Raw genomic sequence first — 21773 nt, forward strand, 5'->3', positions numbered from 1 at the left:
GGCCGTTGCTAAGGGGAGTCCCGGCGCGTGACGGCTGACGTGGGGCCTCGCGGGCGGGGGGAGGGCACATGGCGGCGGGGGGCGCGCGCGGGGCGGCCCCTCCTGCTACCGGTACCGGGCCGGGGCCGCGTCCGTACCCCCCCCCCCCCCCGCGGGGCCCGTTCCCTCCCCGGGGCCTCCCCTGCCCGAGCCGCGCATTCCCCCCCGCAGGGCCGCGGCGCTCCCGGTAAGCGCAGGCCCGACCCCCCTTCTCTCTCCAGGTTGCTCCGCCGCGATGGCTTCCAGCGGGGAGGAACCGAGGAGCGGCTCCCCGGGCCGGGCAGGCACCGGCACCGAGCCGGCACCGACGGCCGACGCGGCTCAGCTGGACGCGGCGGAGGATTTCGAGGTCCTGGAAGAAGAGGAGGAGGAGGAAGAGGAGGAGGAGGAGGACCTGAGCGAGCTGCCCCCGCTGGAGGACGTGGGCCGGCTGCCAGCCCCGCCGCGGGAGGCCACCCAGCCCCCGGAGCAGGGCGGGGGGGAAGCGGCTGAGGACCCCCAGGAGTGGCTCGATGTTTTGGGTAAGAACCGGGACAGGAGGGCGCGGGGCCTCACGGGCTTCCCCGTGGCTCCGCTGCTCCCTGCACCACGAAGGCCGGCCAGGAGCCAGAGCAGGGCGGTGGGAGTCAGGCTTTTCCCTCCCCGCTATGGGCTGACGCGCCTCCGGCTTCTCCTTGCCCAGGGAGCGGCTTGCTCAAGAAGAAGACGCTGGTGCCGGGCCAGGGGGTGGACACCCGTCCCCGCAAGGGCCAGGACGTCACCGTCCGCCTGAAGGCCACACTGGAGGATGGCAGCGTGGTGGAGGAGAACCCTGCCCTCACCTTCACGCTGGGGGACTGCGATGTCTTGCAGGTCAGGGCTGGGAGGAAGCTTGCCCCGCTTTATCGCTGCCTTGTTTTCACCCTGCGGGGCAGGACCTCGCCTCGGGGGGTGTGGGGAGGGGTTGGGGTCAGTGACATCCCTGGTTTTTTGGGTCGGAAGCAGCCCTTCTGCCCTTGCTTATGCTCCCTCCCCACGATGTTGTTCCCTGTAGGCTCTGGACCTGTGCATGCAGCTCCTGGAAATGGGAGAGACGGCTTTGATCGTGTCAGATGCAAAGTACTGCTATGGCACGCAGGGCAGGTGAGCGGGGAGGGCACGGGGTAGAGCAGGATGGCCCCAAACAGGGCTCTGAAAGCTGTCCCCTGTGCTCCCAGTGACAGCCCAGCCAACAAGCCCAGCGTCTGTGGGCAGAGAAACCCTGCTCGCTTGTCACGTGCAGGGGACGGCAGCGTGTCCTGCCTGCAGGGAACAATCTGCATCACGCCCTGTCCCAGGGAGCTTCTGTGGCTCTGATTTCTGGGCCGTGGTGCTAAATCTGTGTGGCCCAGTGGCTGGTGGAACTGGCAGAGGTGGCAACGGTGCCACGGCTTCGTGCCCCTCTTTGCACAGGAGCCCTGACATCCCACCCAACGCGGCCCTCACCCTGGAGGTGGAGCTGCTGGCGGCTCGGGACGCGCCGGACCTGGAGCTGCTCAGCGGGAAGGAGAAGATAGAGCTGGCCAACCGCAAGCGGGAGCGCGGCAACTTCTTCTACCAGCAGGCAGATTACGTGCTGGCTATCAACTCCTATGACATTGCCCTCAAGGTCATCGGCTCCAGTTCAAAAGGTACCTGCTCCTGCCCCAGGCAAGGGCTGCCTGGGCTCCCTTCCCCCCGTAACCCGGCTCTGGGGTCTTTGCAGTCGACTTCAGCCCGGATGAGGAGGCTGAGCTGCTGGACGTGAAGGTGAAATGTCTCAACAACCTGGCAGCTTCTCAGCTTAAATTGGACCATTACGAGGCGGCGCTCAAGTCCTGTAACCTCGTGCTGGAGCACCAGCCGGGGAACATCAAGGCTCTCTTCCGAAAGGGCAAGGTGAGGCAGGCGCTGCCGTTCCTCCTCCGCGGCACGGCCGGGCCCAGCCGCGGCAGACGGAGCGTGATTGAGCACGGCTCAATCCGTATCTCGCCTTCCAGGTCCTGGCTCAGCAGGGCGAATACAGAGAGGCCATCCCCATCTTAAAGGCGGCGTTGAAGCTGGAGCCTTCGAACAAGGTAGGCCGCTGCGCGTGCCGCCAGTGATCCTGCTGAGCTGGGTGTCTGCAGGACGCTCCCCTCTTGTCTGTGGCCCTGCAAACCTCGGCATCCCCCATGGAAGGCTGAAGGGAGGCTGGAAATAGCCCCCAGGGCCTGGGCAGCCGTGGGGTGATGCACCCCGTGGTGCAGCGTCGGAGCTTGGCTGGGCTGGTGGGTCCCTTATCTGTGTTGTGAGACTCCCTCTTTGCCCTTTGGTCCTTGCGGTGGCAGGACTCCCTGCCAACCCGTCCCTGCTTCAGCAATCCTGCGTGTACGGGGTCCTGGCTGCTCCGGCTTCCCTGGGTGGCTCCAGTGGCTCGTGCCATGGCTGCGGGAAGTGGAGCGGAGCCGAGTCCCCGCAGACTCGCTCAGCAGCCCGGAGCGTGATTCACTGGGCGGCGGGAGCAGCCCAGACCTCGGTCCAGCGCCCAGGCCAGGGCGAGCTCTGGGTCAGGAATTTCCTGTCGGTTAATGATCAGCTGCAGGACCAGAGCCTCGGGAGAAATCAAAAGCCAGTGCCAGGAAATGGCCGCAGCAGGAGCGAGCCTGGGGGAGAGGCAGGGGAGGTGCTGCCTGCGCAGGGTCGAGGTGGGGGGCTTGCTTCTACAAGTGGGCTTTAGTCCTTGACTGGGTCTGTCGTTTTAACCGCCTCTTTCCTGGGCGATTTACCAGACCCTGGCGATTCCTGTCGTGTTCCCTGGTGCCTGAAGGTCACGGGTAGGATGGGGCACTGTGGAAGCGGGTGCTCGGTGGCCCCGTGGCTCCTGGTCTGAGCTCACCCGCGGGGAGGGATGAGCAGGATCTCGAAGCCTTCGCTTCCCTGGCGAGTTTGGGTGGGAGCTGTGGTGAGTGAGCAGCACAAGCGACGCAGGCAGCGCCGGGAGCAGCTCCCCCTTTGCATCTCTGGCATGTCACTGTTGGCGGGGCGGCTGCTCCCCAGCCCATTTGAATGAAGCTTTTAATTGGAGAGGGGTGAAAAATCAAAATGCCCAGCAGTGACGTTACCAGTGAAACCACAAGTAGAGCAAATTACTGGCCTCTCCGGCTGGCTGCCGGGACTACCGGGGAAGTGGCGGTGCCGCTCTGGACGGCAGCGTTAAACACGCGTCGGTGAGTCACGGGTTACAGCTACCGGTGGTGAAAACAGGCTCGAGAAATGCTCGGCTCCACCTGCCTCGGACGAGGAAACCTGGTTCTCTGGGGCTGTCGGCACCTTTCAGCTGTTACAGACCATCAGCCGCTGGGCTCCCTTCTCCTGACCCCTTGGAAACGCACATTCTAGGAGCAGGAGCAGAGGCCGATGTTTGTCCTACGCCGCCATGGCAGCCCCGGTGAGCTGGGGGTGCCTGCAGGTGCTTTGCTGCTTTGCATCCTCTCAACATCCAAAGCCTCATGTTCAAGGCAGCGGTGCCAAGCGTGGCATGGTCTGGTGAAGTCCTGGCCGGTCTCTGGGCGAGCTGACGTGAGCCAGAGCCGGTGTGGGTGGCTGGTGATGGTGCCGGTGTTTCGGGGAGGTGTCGGAGCCGCCCAGAGCGTGTTGTCCCCAGCAGAGGGCACAGCATGGCCACAGCACCCTTCAGGCCACCGTGGCTCAGGGAATGGCTGGCGGTGCCGTGCTCAGCTCACTGGTGCTTCTCACTGCTCTTTGGGAGGCTGTGAGCTCCGCGCAGGACGCAGAGCTTTCTCCTGCAGCGCTCCCTCCAGCTGCAGCCATCGCTGCCGCTCGGCACAGCCGGGCAGGTACCGACACGCTCCTGGCTCTTGCTGCAATCCCGCTTCAGACCGGGCTGAGTTTAAGCCGGCTTTCTCAGCCTGCTTCCAGACAGAAAAGTGGGAGAGCTCGAGCACGTCTGTCCCCAAGGCAGAAACTTTTCCATCTCAATTAAAGCAGAAAATCCTTTTCCCGATGTCTGGCATCAGCCCTGGGCTCTGCTCCCCACTGCCAGGCAGGGAGCGGCTTGGGTGGCCAGAAAGGGCAGAGGGGCGCTCAGACCCACGGGACACCCAGCCTGGGTGACCGACGCCAGCCTCGTGCAGCCCCTCAGTGCAGGGGAGTGGGGCAGGATGAGGCCATCAGCCCCCCCCAGCTGCTTCTGAGCTGTTCCACGAAGCTCTTGCACAGCCCCAGGGTGATCGGACCTGTTGTTGGTGGCACCGCAGTCCCCGTCCCCTCCCCTGCACTGCAGGGATGGCGCAGGGCCGATAACCGCAGCGCCGCGCTCTCCTCCCCAGACCATCCACGCTGAGCTCTCCAAGCTGGTGAAGAAGCACGCGGACCAGAAGAACGTGGAAACAGAGATGTACAGGAAGATGCTCGGGAATCCCAGCGCTGCCAGAGCCCCGGGGAAGTGCAAAGACAAGCTGCCCTGGGTAAGGGCTGGTGCTGACCCTCCGGGGGGGTGGCAGAGCGGGTGGGGGCCACCCCTGGGGCGGGGAGCGCCGGGCTGGGCACAGGGGATGTGGTAGCGTCCCCCGGGGGCCCGTGCTCTGGCAGCCGTGCCAGGAAAGCGCCAATAGCTGCGGCTGTGCTCCTGGCTCTATCTGATGGGTGCCGGCGATGCCAGCTGGAGGCGTCCGGACTTTGCTCCCAGCTGCTGCACTCAGGAGCCCGCTGGCTACGCCGGTGGAAAGCGCCGTCAGCTGGGCCGGCGGCGGCACACGCTGTCCCCGCGGACGTGCCGGCCACGCGCTGGGCAGAGCCGACGCAGCACTTGCCTTTTTGGGCTGCGTTATCTCGGATGCGCGTTGGGAGCTCGGTGCCGCCCCGTGGCCCTGTGCCAGCACAGGCAGGGCTGCACGTCCCTGCTGCCGGCAGGGCTTGCGGCACATCCCTGCTGCCGGCGGGGCTCGTGGCACACCATGTGCATCCCATCACCTCGCCGATCTCTCCTCCTCAGTCCATCCCCTGGAAGTGGCTCTTTGGTGCAACAGCCATTGCGCTCGGCGGCGTGGCCTTGTCCGTGGTCATCGCGGCGAGGAACTAAGGATGGCGGCGGGGTGGCCCTGCGGCACAGGACCTGCACCAGGATGTGCCTCTCTCCTGCCAAGGGGCTTCCCCGGGGCTGCGCCGACCCCTCCCCACGGACTCGCAGTTGCAGAAATATGGATGCTTTCTCTGCCGGAGGTGCTGGATCCCCCTCCCAGCATCCCCCGTATCCCTCCCGGCGCAGGCGGGGCACGGCTGCGGGGACGGAGCCGCGGGCAGAGCAGAGACCCCTGAGCACCCTCCCGGGGCGGCGGGGGCTCGGCCCCCAGCCCTGAGTGTGTCGAGGGGAGCGGGGGCTCCTGCGCACCGGTACGCCGTGCCTGTCCCCAGCCCAGTGAGCCCCTGCGGGCGCCGTGGTCCTGCCGCCATGGCGGGACCGGCAGGGGAGGCACGTGGAAGGACCACGGGCAGGTTGGTTTCTGCAGCTGGCTCGGCTGCGGGAAGGGAAGCGGGGTGCATGTGCCCAGGGGCACGTGCAGTGAGATTCCCCTGGTCCTGGGGGGCTCGGCCCTCCCACAGGCACCCGCTCCCCTCCTCGGCGCTTCCCCGGAGCGTGCAATGTCCAAAGGAAGCCAAAGAAACCCGCGGTGAGAGGGATGTGGGAAGGCCATGCCGGAGGCCTCCCCTCCGGGCTGCCCCTGCGGGTCCGGGCTCTCGGGGGTCCCGCTTTGCCCTGCAGCTCTCCCAGGGCCTGCCGCTGCCCCGGTCTCAGCTCTGCTCACGCAGGGGGGTTGTAGCACTGTCCTCCCACCCCAAACCGACTGTGAACCTCCCAAATAAAGGACAATTCCTTCACGCCCGGGCCTCTTCATTGCCAGCGAGGGCTGGGGGGATGCTCCTCTCGGCTGTCCCCCCCTTGCCACACACGGGTGGCAGCAGCGGGGGCCGGGAGCGGCTGTTTAATTTGGGGGGGGGGGGCGTTAATTGCGGACCCCGCAGAGCTCTGCCGCTGCTGGGGCAGCAGAGGCCTGGAGCTGCGGCCTGGGCTCCCGGCAGCCCCCCCCGGGCCCTGCTGCGGGGGGAACCCGGGGCCTCCGGGCCCTGCCCGGGGGAGGCGATGCCCAAGGGGGAGGCCTGGGGGGTCCCGCAGGCCCTGCCCGGGGGGGAGCCCGGGGTCCCCGGGCCGAGCCTCGGGGTTTGTGCCCGGGGGACGGGGGATGCCCGCCCCGGGGTCCTCCAGCGCCGGAGGGCTGCACCAAACCACCCTCCCCGTCGTGCCCCGCGGCCCTCGTTTGCATATCCCCGCCTTCTCTTCCCATCTCCCAATCCGGCTTGGCGACCGACGGGGCTCGGCCAATGGGAACGAGCGCTGCCCACCGCCTCGCCCCAGCAACAGGAGCCCCGAGTGGGCGGGGCTGGCGGAGGGACGGTCGGGCGGCTCATGAATAATGCATGAGGGGGGCGTGGCAGCGGCGGGAGGCCCCGGCGGCCCAGGCGCGGAGGGGGAGACGGTCCCAAGATGGCGGCGCTGCAGGCGGAGCGCGGGTACGGGCTGTCCTGCGGCCGCCTCGGCCGCGGCACCCGCGTCTCCGTCTTCCACGTCAAGCTCACGGAGAGCGCCCTGCGCGCCTTCGAGAGCTACCAGGCCTGTAAGGTAGGGACGGCGGGCGTGGGGCGGCGGGCACGGCCCCGCGGCGGGCGGGCGGCCGCCACGAGGCCCTGGCCGGAGCCCCGCGGGCGGCACCGGCGGGGTTGGCACCGGCGTCGTTGTGAGGGGGGGGGGCACCGGTCCTGCCGCTGCAGGGTGTGTGGCGGGGCGGGGGGGGGGTGGGGGGCGGACCGCGGCGGATGACCGGGGAAATGGTGGGGGGGAGTCGCTCGGTGTGAGGCCCTCCCCGGGGAGAGGCTGAGGAGATGCGGGGGGCTCCCGGCCCCCCCTTCTCCGTGAGTGACCGGGGGCGAGGGGGGCGATCCCACTGTCGGGTGCCTGAGGGAGACCGGAGGGGTCTCGCTGTGCCCCCCCCCCCGGTAACGCCCCAGGGGTGCCCCCCTCCCGTCCCCGCCGTTGGTGTTTGGCCCCCCCCCCCCGGGAGGTGACCGGGGAGGGGTCACGATCCTCCGGTCAGTGCCTGAGGGGGACTGGGAGGTGTCGGTGTACCCCCCGGTAACTGTTGGGGGACCCCAACGTGCCCCCCCCCCCCCCCCCCCCCCCCGCCCCGTGGGTGACTGGGGGACCCGGGGTCCCGCCGCCGCCCCCCGGTAGATGCTGGGGGGGGCTCTCGGTGCACTTCCCGGTAGGTGACTGGCAGCCGCCCTCCCTCCCCGGTAAGTGCCTTGGGGGGGGTGGGGGACATCGGTGCCCCCCCCCCACCGTGTGCGTGTGGGAGGGTGCGGCCCCCCCCGTGAACGTGACGTGGGTTTCCAGCCCCGGGGGGGGCCGGTATCGCCCCGGGGGGGGGGGGGGGTCGGTCCACCCCCGGTGCTGGCATCCCGGCTCGGGGGGTGTCCCTGCCTCCCCGGCGCACCCCAGTGTGTGACCCCCCCCCCGGGCCGGTGCTGCGCTCCCCGGGGGGGTGGGTTCAGGCTGGGGCTGTATTTTGAAATTTCCAGATTGTCTTTTCCGAGATATTTCCTTGAAATGCATCCAGAGAGCTTATTAGTCACGTAAATAAAGAATAATGGTAATACTCGGCATCTGTCGTTAGGCTGGACCGGAGAGGGATTAAAAGCTGTCCTTTTTATTGTAATTTTTTTTTTTTTTTTTCTTTCCGCCTCTGATCCTGCGAAGAACGTATCTGTCTCCTCACCTTGCCAGGGAGCTGGGGGAAGCTGGGAACCTAACCCGTTTGTCATTAGGACCGTCCTGCCTGCCAGCTTCTGTAGGATAAACCATATGTTGTCACAACACTATTTTTAATTTAGGGTGTTGGTTACATCACATCACTGAATTGGGCAATCTCTGTATGGGGACGAAGGTAATTACTGTACCAGGGTTTATCAACTTATATTTTAATGAGTGTTTATCAGCGTTATGAGAAGTCAGTAAGAATCAGTGCCTTGGATAGAGTGAGTTATTAGCTTTTCCTCTGAAAAAGAAAGGGGGAAAAAAAAAAGCTTTCCTATATATTAGGAAAGCCTTTTCTTTTGGGGGAGGGAGAGTAGGAAGACTACAGGCAGCTGCGTTAAATATTTTGGGAAGCTATTCTGAGTCCGTGTCACACATGAATAGTGGTGTTTATTTTCTAAATGAAGTCTGGTCTCTAGATTGTTTGGTGGCCAACGGCCACTAATGAACTTTGCTTCCTTCACCGCCACCCAAAAGAGAAATAGTCAAAGGCTACTGGTGATTCAATGGGCAGGAAAGGATAAGGGCAGAAGAGCTCACTTGTTTGTATAGTGAATAACGCAACAATTAGTGGGCTATTAAACACATATGCTCATTCTGCATTTGTTCTATAAACAGTTTCTCCAGCTTGTTGAACCTCTCTGCTTCCTCTGAAACGCTCGGCTATGGTGATGCCAAGAAACGACTTTATAACACACCTTCGGAGCGTGTGTTTGTCCAGTCTAGGCTCTGATTTAATTTTGGTCTGCAGTAGGTAAATGGAAAAAATTTGCTAAGGCTTCTTCTGCTCGGTTTGGTTTTAAATGTGGTATAACTGACGACAGCGTTGTGTAATATGTATAATGGCCTGGAATCCAATACTGTTGTTTGTGTTACCTGAAGTCCAACATGCGTGCAGTCTGACCTGTTCTGTGCACCGGGATAGCACGTCGGTGCGATTTCTGCGACAAGTCTCTGTCTCTTTGCCAGAACAGGCAGGGTAATGTCTTCAGTGCTTGCTTGAGTTTGTTCTTGGTCTAATAATAATGTATTGGGATTACATAATCCAAAAATGATCACCCAGCCGGGCGAGCTGCCATTTGTTTTTAGTGTCCCTTGTGCCAGAGCAGTTGCGTTCTTGGTGTGGAGCTGTACCATGTGTGGATCAGGCGGCAGGACTATGGAGGAACGATATTTGTCTTCTTGAGTCTTCTCTCCCGCTTGGGTCTCTACTAAATCATCTGCGTCCTGGTGAACTAAATGGCTGCGCTTCCGCGCGTTGATGGCCAACTCCACGCTTCAGCAAGCTGTTGCTGTATCACGTACGGAGAATGCGGAGCTGCTGCTGAAGAGGTCCAGATCGTAGGGCTGCGGGCTCCTTGTGGTACTTAAAAGGATTTCTTTCTCCAGTAGCGGGGGGGTGCGCTCACCTGAAAGAAAGATGAGTCTTAAAAATAACGCCGGCTTCATAGGGGACGCTTTAAGACATTGCCCATCTGCTCCTTGTGAAACTTGCCGCCCCTGAAACTGCTTCCACACGGTTGTGAAACCGTGAGCGCTGACTGCTGAGCTCCCCAGCTGAAGGCTGAGCGGTGGAAAATGTGTCCCAAGTCAATTTATCCACTGATGAAATGGAGCCGGTCTGGTGTGTTAGCCTAAAACAACTCTTGGTTCTCCAAGAAGTCTAATTCTATATTAGCTTGCAGTTTTCTGCGTTCCCTTTGGGCGTGTGTGCAGGCTCTGTTTAGGCCCTCCCACCCCCCCAAAAAAGCAGGGCATGACTCTTCCCCATCTCTTCTGGTCTGCCTCCAGCTTTCTTGCTGCCCATGTCGAGGTACAAGGGAACTCCTCACGCCCCTGCCTTATTTTCCTCTTTCATTCTTTATCCTGGACCCTGCCTTTCACACTTGATGGTGGGACATCGTACCTGTCCTCACCTAATGCACCTCGCTAGGTCTCCGTCCGTGGCATTCATCCTTTGCTTTTCGCACCCGTTTTTTTAGCAACGTCGTGGGGGGTTCTGGGTAAGTAGAAATCTTAATGCACAATTTAAAATGCTGCGTGGCAGACCCGAATGTCACTTGGCAGTAGCTACGTCTCCTGTTGTGGTGTAGGTGTCGATGGCATGTAAACAGAGTTAGGGTTGTTCCTGGAACCCTTACCTGGGAATTTCCTGACTTTCACATATTTATTTAAAAACTCTCTTTGTGGCTTGAGGAGCGGTGCTGGTGAGCTTGAGTGATGGATCGTCTTTCGATAAGAAACGACTGCAGTTACCCACCTTTCTCTATTATTTGTAGCTTTTGTGTTGACCTGACCATAGCTGATGGAGGCCAGGCTCAACTCGGCTGCCAGCCCTAGTCCTGGCTTGCGTGGTAGCCTCAGGATTTTAGGAGGACGTTAAGAGGATCGTAGCATCCCTGCTGCGGTCGGCGCGCGATGCAGCAGCGGATTGGTGCCTCCTGCTCACGTTGTACGCCTCTGCCCCTGCTACACGGAGTATTTTGAACTGAAGCCACCGGTTGATTCACTGGTGAACTTTGGCAGATGCACAAATATTTATTGGGGGTTAAGCTGAGATAACCAAGGCACGTTGCCCCTGTGCTCTACGAGCTGAACTGAATTTTGGAACTGTGGTCTGATAGACGTGGCTTCCCAAGTCATCTTCCCTGTGCCGTCTGTGCTCTTCTTAAACCGACTGTGACAGGAGTTATTTCTCAAAGGTTAGGGTTAAACCGACCCCTTGTAGTCACCGCTTATTGAAAGAACTTTTTCAGACTTTGCTTTTAGAGCAGGCTGTTACAGATGCCTTCATTTTGCTGTTTAAAGCACGAAATACAAAATGAAGGCTCCTGCTGTCATTACAGGGTCTTTAGGGTAATGCGTGTTCATGCTGACTTGGGAATTGAAAGCTGCTTGCAGGTGTCAGGAGGAGAAGAACAATCCGGCTTTCGAATCAGAATTCATTAAATTATCGTAAAGCTTTTTGCATCATTCCTCCTTTCCTGTAACCTGTTTTTTCCTGTCCTATTAATTCACTGATGCTGTAGTCCGTCAAAATTGAAGCTATTACGACATCGGGAACATGAGTCGGTGACATGACTAAATGAATCAGAGGAGGCTGGCTGGAAAGGAAGCTCATCGTACACGTACATCTCCTCGCAATCAGCAAAAATGGGACAGGATATGCAGAACATACTGAACTGCTAAACTCCTGCTAAATGTTCTCAGTGTTGACCTGAATGTGGCACCTCCCCTTTGAAGGAAGGGGACAAAGAGACATTTAACATTGTGCAGGAGGAATGTTTTGGCCTGTGGCAGTTTCCTTTCAATTATTTAGGGTAGCTTTTTCTCTCAACCATATACCATTTGGATCTGCTCAAATTATAGATTCATCTCTATAGTTTTCAAATTGCATGGGAAAGAATTGTCTGTAATTTACATCTAAAGTGACGTACAGTTGCTATGGGATTCGGTGGCAAATTATAAACCCATTATGCTTTTTTTTTTTACTGGTGGTAGCAGACTAAAGAAGTAGGTCTAATTGGTGACGTGCCAAGGGAAAATAGAAAGTTTGTGACAGAATCCTTGTGACCGACAGTGCTTTTTTTTTTTCAAACGTGATCTGCTTTTTATCAGCAAATCATATGACACCATTAATCGGAGAAGCTGAATTTGGGCGTTAATAACTTTTTGCTCTCTAGCAATACTGGGGAAAGCAAGCTTGAAGATTAACGCTTTAGATTATTTTTATGAGGCTAGGTTATTTTTTTTTTTAAGATATGTAAGCGGAGGAGCGTTTTGGCACTCCTATCAGTGGCTCTAGCAGCTGGATCCTGGCAATTGTATTCATTACCCAGCAAGACTAAACCCTCGCTCCTTTTCAGCGTAGTCTATAGTTGCTTTCTTATTCCAGTTAAACGGTAGCAAAGGGAGAAAGGAAAGCTATTTTTTTTTTTTTTTTTTTAACTTCTGTCTGAAGCATATCTGATCAAACGCGGCGTGCAGACGAGTCTCTTCACAGCCATCTATCTCCCAGTGACCTCTAACCTGGGCAGCCTGTCCTGCCTCCAGCGGCTTCTGCGCTCGTGTGGAGTCTACAGGTGATCCTCCAACATCAGGGTTTTTTTTTTCTGAACCAGTCTGAAGTGCTCTGTCCTGTTTAGTTAGTTTTTGTCATAGTGTTGCTTGGCAGAGGGATGGTGACTGTTGAAATAGTTCACTTGCATAGCGCCGACTCTGTTGGGATAGCAGAAGAGCCTTTATTACTGGCAAGGGAGGGAGAGTTTAGTTTGAAAAAGCATTTGAGGTCTCATTAGTAAATGAGCGTGTTATCTCCTAAACAATTTGGACATTTTGAACAATTTAAACTCGGTTCTGCCTGTAACTTCTAAGCATAAACTTATGAAGCGTCTCCAAATCCCTGGTGTTTGTGCATGTTGAAAAATGGGAAGGGACAGACTGCATGCGTCACTCTCGTACTAATTTGTGCCAGCTAATCCATGGGAGAAGAATACAGTTTGGCTGACTTGGTGGTTTTGCTGCTAATGCACAAGAGAATGCATTTGAATGGATGGAGTGGCTGCACGGGTTTAGGTAGACTTTGAAGAGATATCATATGTCTGGGATCCTGTACCAGATACCCTAATTTGTGAACACGGTCGTGTAATAGACGGGGTTTATTTGGGTTTTGAGGAATCGGAGGAGAAGTTGAGGGGGGAAGAGTGGTCATCAGCTCAGCGTTGTAAAGTCAGGAAGGTTGAGATCAAGTTACCTCTGAATAATTAAGGTTAATGCTGTTTCTGGAGGAACCATTATCTGGAGTGAACTTAATGCTAATGAAAAAAAAAAAAAGCTTGATAACCTGAACTATGCTAATATTTTATACAGGGTGGATATAGAGGAGACATCACCAAAACTAGGCTTCTACATTCAACGTGCCTTAGCTTGACCTAGATGCATTATCCAGGAAAGGAGCTTGGATTTGCTGATAAGAAGAGTTTTCTGTAGTAGCTCATATGTTGCTTAGAAACATCCCATGTACATAAGTCAACTTTTGCACACCATGGTAACCTAGTATTGCCTTTTGACTGGTTTTTTGTGCTTTTTTTTTTTTCCCCAAGAATTTATACAATAAAGAGCATGAATAACCCCTCAGCAGTTGGTTTGCAGAGCGGTGGCGTGTATCACTGCTGCAGGGGAAAAGCAGACTTCCAAAATCCAATCCTTTTTGCATTGCTCCAGCGAAAAGGCAGTCTAGAAAAAACACTGCTCCATGCACTTGGTCTCTCCTTTCTTTACATTGGACTAGTGCCTTTTTTAATTTAAAGAAACCAGCATTTGTTTAACTCAAAAAGAGGTCAGCGCTTGCAAGCATGACTTTACTTAGCTGCCCACCTCCACCCACCTTGAGTCTTCCCTGATCTGGTGCAGTCCGATGGCTGTTAACCCTCTGCTCTCCCTCTGTGCAGCAGAACTTTTCTTGGCCTTTGTTATGCAGGAGAGAATACTTTAGCCCAAGGCATTAATGGAAAACCAAGATGTTTTACTTCAGTCTCTTCAGGCCAGCCACCACCACCACTTTTCTTACTTTTTCTACTCTCTTTTTCTTAACATGCAGAACCTGCAGCCATCCAGGAAGGCTCTGGGCATGATCTGGGGGCATACTGCTCCGCAGGGAAGCAGGTCATCACGGGGAGAAGGCTGGATCCAGCCTCTTGAAGGACGATCTGTGCGTAGCACTGCGAGCAAAGGCTTGAGTTGTGCTGCCAGCTTCAGCCCCCGTTCCAGATCACGCCGTTGGGTGTAATGGTAGACGCAGACTTTCTGCTTTAGATTCGTGTGATGGGGTTTAGCCACTACCGTGAAACTTCCTAAAACCAGCTAATCGCCTAAACCTTTGTAGTACTTAGGTTTCATCAGTACAAACATCCTCTTGACTACTTGACTCAAATATTTTGAGACCCGTGTAGTTTAGCTGATAGGCCGTGCTTTGATAAGAGCAGCCACCTGACACCCGTGGCAGTTTTGTTCATACAGGATCAGTGCTGCAAGGATAGTTTAAGCTAATTATCATTATTTAGCAAGAGCAGATGTGTTACTTAAAAGCCTAGCAAAAAAGCCAGCAGGACAGAAGAAATGCTAGCTCAATCCACATCACTGTGCCCAAAGGATCCATGTTTTCTAAAACCGAAGGGGAAGACGCTAATTTAATCTTTCTTCTATATTCTTACCCACTGAGGGCCTGTTCTGTGATGGGCTGCAATCAATACATTACGTGCCAGTTGTGGTTATTTGAATCATATTTCCACATTTCAGTGTCTAGACTTCATGTTTGTGTGAGTTTTGTTGTACCTTTCCAGCTCCGGCGCTGATTTCAGTTGTTTTTGGCTCCCAGTTTCTATGAGAAAATCAAATGGGCTGTGTTTCTGTCTTTCCCAGTCCCCAAAAAGAAGGGAACAAGGGAACTGGCAGAACTTAGTTTTTTAAGCTCCTGTGCCACCATTTTTCTCTCTTCTGAGAGAATCTGTGTGGGGATGAGCTGGGTTCTGCCATTTGGTGACGAGCAGACGAAAGCAAAGACAAACCACTGATGTCTGGAGATAAATCTCCCCCTGGGTACTTGCACTGAGAAAAATCTGCTGTGAAGAAAGGTATGATCTGGGTATAGGCAATCAAGGCTAGAAAAAGTGAATACAGGCACATTTTTAGAAATAAAAAAACTTGATAATCCACAAAGAAAGAGCGCTTGTTGAGCGTGAAGCGGCCTTTTAATGGACTGCATCTACTGTGCTTCATTTTTAGCCAGCAGCTTTCCTGCACTCGCATATATTCAGGGCTGTGGACGTGCCTGTATTTACCTTCAGCAAGCAGGACAGTTGCTCTGTGGTCGGCAAGTCTGAGAGTTTCTCCGAGATGCTCAGAGAAGTTGATAATGACACGGACCTAGATTACGTTACCCTTGCTGTGACCAGAAGGTAGGACAGGCTTCAGTAACGCTAACAGTCGCTGCCAGAGGAAGTACTGCCTTCTGCAGAAAATAGTGTGTAAACCTGAGCCGAGACTGTATTCATTGGATTCTGAAAACAAAACTCCTGGTGTATAGTAAAGTGTATTATGGATAAATCGGTGAAAGGAAATAATGTTCCCAACTCATAATTAACTTGTAAAGCTTGCTGCCATGAAATTTAAAAGGCTTAAGTGCATCTGAATACCAAGAAAAATTGGTCATATGGTATGCAAAGAATAAAGGCTGTGGTTAGAACTTCTCTATGCATCTCTGCGTGCCTATCGGCTCTTCGGCTCCCGTTTCTCCCCTGGTGTTTGAGGTGATCCAGCTTGTTGCCAAAGCTGTGGCTTTACCTCTTCCAGGGAGCTGAGCTCCATGCAAACGTCAGTGTAAATTCTTCCATTCCTTTCAGATCCAGGATTCAGTGGATGCTTTTCAGAGCCCGAGATGGGCGGAGTAGCAAGGAAGCAAATTTTTCCACCCTGCCTGAGCTTGGGCAAGCGGAAATTGTGCCTTGGAAGCCATATAAGGCAAGTCAGTCAGGCTCTCGCTGGGCTCACCTTTCCACCGGGAGGCTGGAGAAGGGAGCAGCCCTCGCTCACAGGGAGAGCGTAAGGTCTGCTGGTCCTTTGAAGTTGTTCCCTGTGCGTCTGACACTTGCCGGAGGTGTGGTGTGGCAGGCCTGATTAGGTCGCAGCAACTCATTAACTCCCTGACTTGCGGGGCTTTAGCACGCTGTCCCAAAACGAAGGCGTAAACTCGTGATTCAGAATGAAACTGCTATAAAATGACTGGAGCTGGGAAGAAGTTGACGCGGGTCAGAGAGTGGAGCAGCCTTCTGTCACGGGGTTTCTTCATTTCCTTCAGCAGCCTCTGATGTGGGTGCTGCTGACGACAGACTGGGCCGAGCAGGACTTTGCTCTGAAACGATAGTTCCTATGTCATTAAAATAGATTTTTGAAAATACTGATGGCACCTGTTCACGCTTCCAGGGGCATTCAGCCGTCAGAGCCGGTGAAGCCTGAATCGTGACCTCTGCTGCTGCTTCTCGCAGAATTAAGAACAACTTCTACTCCCATAAATAGTCTCTTAAGAAGTGCGTAGGAGCTCTGCTGACCAATTTCTTTTGAAAAGTGCTTTCAATGACACCTGTGACAGCGACGTTGCTCGCTGTTTCCCTTCTGCGTGCTTGCCAGGGGCAGCCGTCTTTTGATGGGAGCGTGGTGGTCCTGTCCACAAGCTCTGCTTCCTCCTCTCCCGATAGGTATTCAATAATAGAAAGAACCTTTAGTTACCTGTGTACTTATGTGCTTTTCATGGCCAGGATTTTTTGGTAGGGAAGTTGCTGGTACTTCTGTTTGCTTTTCCTGCTGTGAGATCTGAAAGGCTTCCTGCCTTGGTGGGGTCCACGTTCCCTAATGCCGCTGAAGAGGTGAGGATGGCTACCGTGCAGTTTCTGAAAGCTCGTAGGTCCTACGCCCCTCAGAGATGGTCCGACACATGTAATGGGTGGCTACCAATCCTGGTCTTTATTCCAGAAATAAAATGTGGTTTTCTAAAGGAGAACGATGCAGCCAAGCAAGTGTATTGTAATAAACCAGTTCTCCCAGCCTGGAGTCTAGGAGCAGACCTGTGCTGATGGAGAGTCCTGAAACACACAGCTTTGCTAAGGAAGCGGCTTTTTGTTTAATCTTTAGAAATGTGGAAATGGGAGGTAGTAATGGATAAAGTAAAACATACTTAACCTTTATGAATGTAAATGGGATATCTTAGATCTGTTTGAAATGTGCACTTTAGTTGACGTGGAATGTAGTGATGTTTAGAATCAATTGCAAATATTTTTCTAGAGGCGTGATTCTGAAATCATTTATGGATCGTTTAAGGACTTTGATCTTAATGCATTAAAATGGTACAGTGGCGATTGCTGCATTAAAATCTAGAACACTTTCTTTTTGGGTTTCTCAACACAAAGGGAAAAAAATAGATTTATTACCTAGAAGGTTTAATATTGTAGTGTCAGGCATGTTTCCATGACCTTCCTACTGAATCTCTGCAGTCATTTGCACTGGAGATGTATCTAATGTAGGTGCTGCCTGCATCTTGCTGCAAATCTTAGCCTCTCATACAATTAAGGCCGTTTAACTCAATATAAAGGCCTTTTACTTGTCATTAAGACTAAATTTACGGACGCTGACAGCAGGAAGAAACGCACTTTTATTCTAACCTCAGATGGGCTCAGTTAAGAAAGCAAAATGTCTCAGCTGACTAGAACTTGGGCAGATTGTTATATTTAGACCAAAAACTCTGGTCAGACAATTAAGTGCCAGCTCAGTGGCCGTACCGCTTCTTTTGCATGTATGAATTAGATTAACTGCCTCGACTCACTCTGTCAGGCAAGAGAGATTCTCTGTCTTAATGTATGAAATCTCTCGGGGCTTTTGGGCTTGGACCCAGGGAGTCTTTTTGCAGCTCTGTGGTCGATCTCTATTTAGTCAGCAGAGGTGGTATGTTTTTACTGTTCTTATCTGAAAATTTTTCATGTTCATTTTTGGAATTTCTTGTAACCTGAACTTTCACAGGTGTCCTTGCGGGGAGCAAAGAAACATCTGACAGTTTTTTTTGGAGGTAGATTTTTGCCAGTTTAGAAGAGTACGTTCGTTCTTTTACTGTTTGTCGCTTTATTTTTGGAGCAGGTTTGTTACCAGCCAGCCTGGCAGTGCAAATAAAGACGTAGCTGAAACAGTGCGGGTTCTGTGCTTCTCGCTGGAGGAAAGGGAGTACCTCGTTTAACTCGGTAGTGGCTTCTTCGGGCAGCTGCCTTCGCTTTTCTATCGCACAAGGCAAGCGCCCCTGGAAGATGGTGTTTGCGAGGAGGCTGTTGGCAGCACTGTGTTAGCGGACGGTATGTAACGTGCTGAGGTTATAACGTGGTAGAAAATCTAGTGGGGTTGTCTTGTTCAGTACTTTCAGCTGGATTTTTTTGTGGGCAGCTTGTCTTGGCGATGGAAAAAACCCTGGCATTTGTGATTACTTTATCACTAGCTCCCCATGAGGACAGTGAGATGGTAGGGAATTGCAGTGACTCGGGGGCATCCCTGTTGAATACTGAGTTGCTGGTGGGTTGTGTTCCCAGAGTCCCGTTCAGCGTTAGAGCACCTCTGTTTGCCTGAAAGCCAAAAGAAGCTGCGTCTGAGCATCTTGCTTTAGTTTTTGAGGTTGATCTGGCTCGTGGGGTGTTGGCGGTTGGATTTCTCTGGGATTCCTTTAGGATCCCGGCTCTGCTGACTTTGATTTATCGTAGCCTCTTCCAGCAGGGCTGGCTCTGACTCCGTGAGGAACGTCTGAGGATTGTCTTAAGTAGAACTTCGGCAGACTAGTAATTACGCTTCCCTTTAAGTGTCAATAGGATATAGTTGGGCACAAGGAGAAAACTGGTCCGGGCTTGTTTTCCTAGGCTCAGCAGTGTGTGTGTTAGGTGAGATTTGTTCTGGGATGGTTGAACGAGTTAGTCAATCTGATCTCTAAATTGCCTTTCTATACTTTTCTCTTGCAAGAAAAGTAGTAAAGCTGTGTGGAAGATAAGGATCATACTGATGTTTCAGCAGCTTGTTTAAGCCATCTTATGAGCACATAAGCAAGTGAATCAGCCCTGGTGTCTTAATATGTCCTAAAATAAATTAGACTTTCGTAAGCGAATTCGGTGAGTTAGAATTGCTGTATTTTCATTAAAAGATTGCAGTAGAGAAAACACTCTTTAAAATTCAGCCTTAGGGTTGTGTTGTTCATTAACTGATAGTCACTCCTGTTTACCTTGTGTGATAAGTACAACGTTAAGAACGGCTAACAGTGCTGATGCCGTCACAGCTGCCCTTCAGAGAGAATTGCTCTCTTTTTTTTTTTTTTTTTATGGCTTGGTTTACTGACAGGTGGGGTTTTTTGAACTAAAATAAATGCAAACAGCCAGAATGTACCTCTCCTAATCATGGAAACCGACTTTTCCCCCCCCTGTTCTTAGCAGCTTGGTAACGCTGTTCTCGGTACAAAGGTCATTTAAAAATCTGACATGTCAGGCCAGCAACATACTGCTGCTTATGAGGCTTAAACCCAGCTTGTAGCTGCCTGCTGGAAATATATTCGCCTCTGGAGCAGCAGAATAGAGGAGCAGGAGGGAGGCGTGTGGACTGCTTACTGGGATGGGATCGCACTTCTTTCCTGCACCAGCCCCCCTGTATCTCTCGGTAGCCCTCCAGCCCCCCTGTATCTTTCGGTAGCCCTCCGTACCCAAGTACTTGCAGTTCACTTGCGTAATGGGGTTTTAATTTTTCTCTTGTTATGCAAACGAGCACAGGTGTTTGACAGCACATTCGTGTTCCCAGAAGAAAAGCAACTAAAACATCTTCAAAAATACACACACGCATTGTTTTAAGATGATTTCTTCCTGTGTTTCAGAACTTGAGATTATCTCCTCCTAGTCTTGGCTTCTCGCTGCCCCGTAGCCACCGTTCAGCAAGACGGCGAGGAGGTCCTGCAACGCCTGTTACTCCATCGCCGTCTTGCTTAAATCCCATCCCTCCTCCCCAGGATGTCACTTGACATTGAACTAAAGCTCTTGAACCTTAAGTTCCTTGTTCTCTGTGCAGCTTCCTCGGTAGTTTGAATGTCTGAGGGCTTTTGCTCTAATCCTGTTCCCCAGCACTTCAAGCTCCAGTACTGGAATTTCAGCACCTTCAGCCTCGCCTCAGTCTTTTTGGCTCTTTGACTGTTCTCCAGTTAAAACTAGGTCAGAAACCACTGTCAGCTTCTGATATTTCACTGTTCCTGTTTTATAAGTTGTAACCCAGTGTTGCTGTGTTTAATCACTTGCTTTAATTTTAACATATTAAATGTCTCATCTTGCTCTGCACGAGCAGCCTGACATGGGAGAGCTGGTAAAACTGCTCAAAATAACATCTTGGCTATAAAAGCAACGTCACCTTGATTGGGTCTGAAAAGGTGAATTATCTGTTTGTTGCATATAATGCCTAAGATGCCAAACTGACAGATTTTTTTCCACAAGCTCTCCCTAGCTGTACATTTGCTGGCAGTTTGTGTACAGCCAGGTTTCTAGCTGTAATTAACCAGCTTCTCTTTTTGTCTGAGTGGCTTTTTAACCTGATGGGTGAAAGAAAAATAGCTTAAAAAAAAAAAAAAAAATCAGGTAATTGGAAACCCGCAGATTGGCGAGGAAAACAGTGAAGTGGGTATGTTGGAAGTAATTCTAAATATTTATTTTTAACGGGGAGTTCTAGCTGACTGGACCCATTCAGCGTTTTTATAAGACTATTATTGGAATGGTGCTTGAAGTCTGAGCCGGAGTGCCTCAGTATTCAGTGAAATCCACCTGGTGTAATTTAAGAGTATCCTTACTCCTTTCTTTTAGACAGACTTTGAGCTAGCTAGCAATATTGGAATTCTTAGGCATTCTTGTATAAGTGGTATTTAAATAAATTCTTGCTTTTTGGTATAGCTTAAAGGTTGTGGTTTTTAAATTCTGCCTGAGCTGTCGTCTCTAAAAAGTTTTCCAGAATGGCAAGTTGTTTTATTAAGCTGTTCTTAATACACTCCGTTTTCTTCTTTCACGTATTGCCTGCTGCTCTGTGAACCTCTCCTAGGGTCTAAGGATCCCTGGGTTGGAGACCCTCGGTGTGGAGGTACCAGTGCAATCCAGCTCTTGCTTACAGACCTGCACGGTCTCCAGTAAATACTGCACAAAGTGGCGGCGTCTCCGTATAGCAGCTGGGAAGTACTAGGCTGTGCTTCGCAGATGGAGGGGTTTCAGCCCGGAGGTGAAATGCTTTCTGTAAGGTCACAGAAGGAAAGCTTCTGGCAGAGGGCAAATGGAACGAGTCTCGGCTCTAAATCTGGTTCTGTAGTCACTTTACATCACTTCCACAGCATGGCCTTCCGCCTCGGATGGAAGAGCCTGGGTGTTTTAATCAGTTATGGAAACTTTCCTTATTTATGATGGGGATGAGGGGGAGTTGTTTAAGATGTGCTATCGTGACACACTTTTCTATATTAATTTGGGAAACATTTTCTTCTGATAGTTAAGGATTTTGTACAGCGCAAAAACTAAAACCAAAGTATTTGTAGTACCAGCCAGTTATGGAGAAGCTTCCTTTTAACTATTAAACTACCTTCAGTTCTAAGCGTGAGGGTGACCTTTTCATCCATGTCTTAGGTCTGGCCAGCACAGTGGGAATGTGCGCGCTTTATGGTCATTAAAGGTAAAGACCAGCCAGATAAAGAATTGTCTGTAAGCAGCTTTTGTGGTGTGGCAGTTGAGGGGAAAAAAATTAAAAATTAGCTCTCGTCTTGGGCTAAGAATGATGATTTTATGGCTGTCTTGGAAGATGCTTGGCTGGAAAACCTTTGTATTCTATTTATGTAGCAATATAAGAATGAAAGGGGAGTTGCTTCAGTTACTGCTGCAGTGGTACAAGCCCTCTCTGACTTCAGTTGCTGAGCCCCATAGCAGTTCAGGAGAGCGATTTGGCAGAATACCGGGTGAAGTTTGAAGTAAGAGAAGCATTGAAACCAAATGTAAGCGGTCAGAAGAGTAGGTGAGTATTCATGGTGGATGTCGTGCTCTGAGCAGCAGAAATAGGGAAGCCTCATCCCACGGAGCTGGGTCCCTCGTTGGCCCTCTCTTCGTTACGTGGGTGTCTGGATGCATCCGTGCCGAACGGCCGGCTGGCTGCCGCTGCCAGGCGAGCGCGTGTCAGCCGACTTCTGCTTCCCGTTCCCCCGTGACGGGAAACAAATCTTGGTCTTCCCTATATTTCACAGCTAATTCTACGTCTTTTCAGTGACGCTTCTTGAAATCATCATTTTTCAGTT

General features: G+C 53.0%; 2 protein-coding genes across 3 annotated transcripts in view; both read left to right on the top strand.

The window, feature by feature from the left end:
- The first annotated feature begins 54 nt into the window (after window positions 1-54).
- Window positions 55-5897, top strand: FKBP8 (FKBP prolyl isomerase 8). 2 transcript variants are annotated; one of them, XM_082331178.1, is made up of 8 exons: window positions 55-560; window positions 722-891; window positions 1073-1161; window positions 1471-1688; window positions 1763-1935; window positions 2037-2114; window positions 4368-4505; window positions 5033-5897. In XM_082331178.1, the coding sequence occupies exons 1-8, from the start codon at window positions 275-277 to the stop codon at window positions 5117-5119; spliced, it is 1239 nt and encodes a 412-aa protein (XP_082187304.1). In that variant the 5' UTR covers window positions 55-274; the 3' UTR covers window positions 5120-5897. The 2 variants fall into 2 exon arrangements, with proteins under 2 accessions (XP_082187304.1, XP_082187303.1); XM_082331177.1 differs by lacking the exons at window positions 4368-4505; window positions 5033-5897 and adding an exon at window positions 2808-4361 and having other exon boundaries at window positions 177-560.
- A 652-nt stretch (window positions 5898-6549) lies between these two features.
- The window catches only part of ELL (elongation factor for RNA polymerase II), a 55262-nt gene continuing 40038 nt past the window's right edge, over window positions 6550-21773 (top strand). Inside the window, exon 1 of the mRNA XM_082331175.1 lies at window positions 6550-6715. Within this exon, the coding sequence (XP_082187301.1) occupies window positions 6581-6715 (135 nt within the window). The 5' untranslated portion in view covers window positions 6550-6580. The remainder of the gene's footprint in view (window positions 6716-21773) is intronic.

This window comes from Platalea leucorodia, assembly GCF_965183815.1.
Source record: "Platalea leucorodia genome assembly, chromosome: 21".
Classification (NCBI taxonomy): domain Eukaryota; kingdom Metazoa; phylum Chordata; class Aves; order Pelecaniformes; family Threskiornithidae; genus Platalea; species Platalea leucorodia.